The 3,273-nt window shown below is 54.5% G+C and overlaps 1 protein-coding gene across 4 annotated transcripts in view; it reads left to right on the plus strand.

Annotated features, from left to right (window-relative positions):
- The window catches only part of LOC106939654 (uncharacterized), a 14,379-nt gene that overhangs the window by 6,154 nt on the left and 4,952 nt on the right, over positions 1–3,273 (plus strand). For 3 of the 4 annotated variants that reach the window (XM_015022122.1, XM_015022123.1, XM_015022121.1), the window contains exons 6-14: positions 100–174; positions 286–333; positions 521–658; positions 728–883; positions 997–1,188; positions 1,323–1,409; positions 1,482–1,775; positions 1,850–2,008; positions 2,081–2,215. In XM_015022122.1, the coding sequence (XP_014877608.1) occupies positions 100–174; positions 286–333; positions 521–658; positions 728–883; positions 997–1,188; positions 1,323–1,409; positions 1,482–1,775; positions 1,850–2,008; positions 2,081–2,215 (1,284 nt within the window). The remainder of the gene's footprint in view (positions 1–99; positions 175–285; positions 334–520; positions 659–727; positions 884–996; positions 1,189–1,322; positions 1,410–1,481; positions 1,776–1,849; positions 2,009–2,080; positions 2,216–3,273) is intronic. The other variant, XM_015022124.1, reaches the window with a different exon arrangement.

Genomic DNA, 3,273 nt, shown 5'->3' on the forward strand with positions numbered 1-3,273 from the left:
GTGGGTGTGTGTGTGTGTGTGTGGGTCTGTGTGTGTGTGGGTGTGTGTGTGTGGGTGTGTGTGTGTGTGTCAGGCCTCAGTGTGTCTGGTCTGTTCCAGGTGACGGGTGATCAGTGGGTCCTCAGGACTGGATCTGTTAAAGAAGAGGAAGAGGAGGATAAAGAGGAGGTTCAGGTGAGGCTGAAGGTCATCTGGAGGTCATGTCATCATCTGTTAACCAGGTTAACCAATAGAATCTGCTCTGCCACCATGTGACCTGCTGCTGCCCTGTGATTGGCTGATTAGACAAAGAACAAGAAGAGAAACGAGACTTCAGCATCAGGACAGAAGATGGTGAGGAGGATTGGCAGCATCGTGCTGCAGCATCGTGCTGCAGCATCGTGCTGTAGCATCGTGCTGTGTCGCGCTGCAGCATCGTGCTGCAGCATCGCGCTGCAGCATCGTGCTGTGTCACGCTGCAGCATCGTGCTGCAGCATCGTGCTGTGTCGCGCTGCAGCATCATGCTGTGTTGTGCTGCAGCGCCGCCAGGCCTGCCGGAGCTGCGCTGCGTGTCTGAGGGAGAACTGCGGCGTTTGCACGTTCTGCCGCGACATGAGGAAGTTCGGCGGTCCGTCCCGCATGAAGCAGAAGTGTGTGAGGCGTCGCTGCCTGCTGCTGGTGAGTCTAGAACCAGAACCAGAACTGGGTCTCTGCCCAGAACTAAACCTCCCTCTGCTGTCCCGTCAGAGCGCCCAGAAACAGCCGACCAGGCAGCAGAACCGACCCGGGGAGCAGAAGGAACCGTCCGACCCGGTTCGACCCGGAGACGACACCGACTCTCCGGACGCCCAGCAGGATGGAGTCCGGCGCTGGAGACACGAGAGGACGGCAGGAAGGCGGGAGGTAGAGGCCTGCTGGTTCTGGTTCTTCCCAGCAGAACCTCCAGTCGTCGCCGGACCCACTCTGGTTCCGACCCGCGGCCCGGTTCGTACAGATCTGAGTTTGTTTGTGTTCAGGAGGTGAGGAAGAGGATGTGGATGAAGAGGAGGAAGAGGAGGCGGGGCCAGACGGGCGGCGCCTCCGAGACTCGGAACGGCTGGATCGGTCCGCTGATGAAGAGCGAGGAAGAGGAGACGCCATTGTCCCACTGTCACCAGTTGACTGGGGCCAGTGGGACCAGTTCAGCTCCGACTGGGACTCACCTGCAGGTACAGACTTTCAGTGCTCTGCTGTCTGCCTGATCAGTTCTGACCCGTTCTGACCAGTTCTGACCCGGTTCTGACCCGGTTCTGACTTGTTCTGACCCGTTCTGACCCGTTCTGACCCGTTCTGTCTGTCCCAGTGGAACCTGACCCTGGACAGCTGCCACCTGCCCTCCACCACCCTCTCTGACTCCGCCCTCACCTGTCTGTCCGGCCTGCTGCCTCAGGTAGAGCTAGCTGTTGATCGCTCACCGTTTCCATGGTAACTGTCATCTGAGCGTCTCTCTCTCTCTCTCCAGGACGGATCCGTCCTCCACGTCTCCACAGGCCTCACCTTCATCCCTCATCCTCTTCCTCACTCTGCTGCCGTCCAATCACCCGAACCGAAGGAGGAGGAGCAGCCAATCAGCATCGAGCTTTACGGCAGGGAGGCGGCGCTTTGGACTGGGACGTCTGAGGAGGGCAAGTTCTACGAAGTGGAGGTGGAGCTGCCGGACCCAGAGTCCGACCAGAACACCATGACAACATCATCACCGTCGCACTCTGACATCACCGCTGACATCACCTGCAAGCGGCCGGACTTTATCTCATTGGTCGGTGGAGCCGCCGTCATTGGCTGATGAAACTGGGTCGGTCCGACCACTAAACCGTTCCCCTCTGCTTCCAGGAACCGCAGGGGTTCTGCCTGCTGGGGGGCGGAGCCAGGTGCGCAGGGGGGCGGGGCTTGTTCCATCTGCTGAAGGCACTGAGGAGCACGGTGCTGCCGGCGCATTGGGTCGCCGTGATGGCTGCAGGACCAGAGCTGCAGCTGCTGCAGTGCTGCAGGGTAGGCAGCCGCCGCCGCCGCCGCCGCCGCCTCTGCCTCTGCTCATGTCTCTCCTGTCTCTCACGTCTCCAGCTGTCCTCCATGAGGGACGCCATTGTCCACGTCCAATCAGATCGCAGCTTCCAGGTCAGCGTGCGGTCCCGCCTGCTGCCTGATGGACACCGCCTCTACAGGGAGTGCGCACACAGAGTCGCTCACCTGAGCCAGGTGACAGCAATGTGGGCGGGGCCTATGGTCTGGCTCCGCCTCTTCCTGATCCCATCCCGACTCTTTCATTCCTGATGGGGTTCTGACCCGACTAAGTTATCGATCAGAGATTCATTTAGGTTCCTCTAGCAGAGCATCATGTCTGCTGCATTACTCCTCCTGCCCATCAGGGGGCGACAGTGAAAAGGAAAAACTGTTTAGCAAAACGCTGTCACCTTCAGAACAGAAGTCCTTAAAGTATCTACAGCAGGGGTGTCCAAACTTTTTGAGACCAAGATCTACTTTTTCTCTCACCAGCCGCCTGAGATCTACCTCATGACACAAAGACATAAAAATTACAAATTAAACTCTTTTGACATATTTTATATGCGAATATGCATCAGTTATAGCAGAAATAATAAAGTGACAGAAAACCTGATCCAGTTTCTTCCTCAGTGAGATTCTGACACTGGGAGCAGGTTACTGGTTTCTCAGTCAGAAGCTGGTTTCAGACCTGATGCCAGCAGGTCAGTCAGTCATGGTGGATCTGAACTTTGGTTTGATGACTGAAATGTGAGAAACTACAGACTGATAGGAGGAACCAGAGAGCCCAGTAAAGGTAAAGGCAAATCTTCTGAAGTCGGGACATAATTCATTTAATTTCACATAATTATCGTGGCAGAGATTACTTTAAAAACACAACATTCAGTCCGTTACATATCAGGTTTCCAGGCTTGATATTTATTCCTCGATTATTAATAAGCCTCTCATGGACACAGCGCTGGTCGAGCAGCTCATTTAAACTCCTGCTCTGCTCTGTTGCCTTTTTTTCTCTTTTCTTTGTTAATGGGACCAAAACACCTTGTTGAAACAATAATTACTGAGATTGTTCATTTTAACACGTCTCGTAGATTTTTTTTATAATTATTCTTTTTTAATGAAGCTACAAACGTTTAGGATCTTGGTGAATATTTTTGATAAGCCCGTCAGAAGAGGAAGTGCTGCTCTCAGCTTCCTGGTGGCGATCAGATTGTCACCTGCTGAGATCGACTCAGAACCTTTCCGATCGATCGATCGAT

The sequence above is a fragment of the Poecilia latipinna genome, unplaced genomic scaffold (genome assembly GCF_001443285.1).
Source record: "Poecilia latipinna isolate Pla-1442-1.1 unplaced genomic scaffold, P_latipinna-1.0 Scaffold2938, whole genome shotgun sequence".
Taxonomy (NCBI): Eukaryota; Metazoa; Chordata; class Actinopteri; order Cyprinodontiformes; family Poeciliidae; genus Poecilia; species Poecilia latipinna.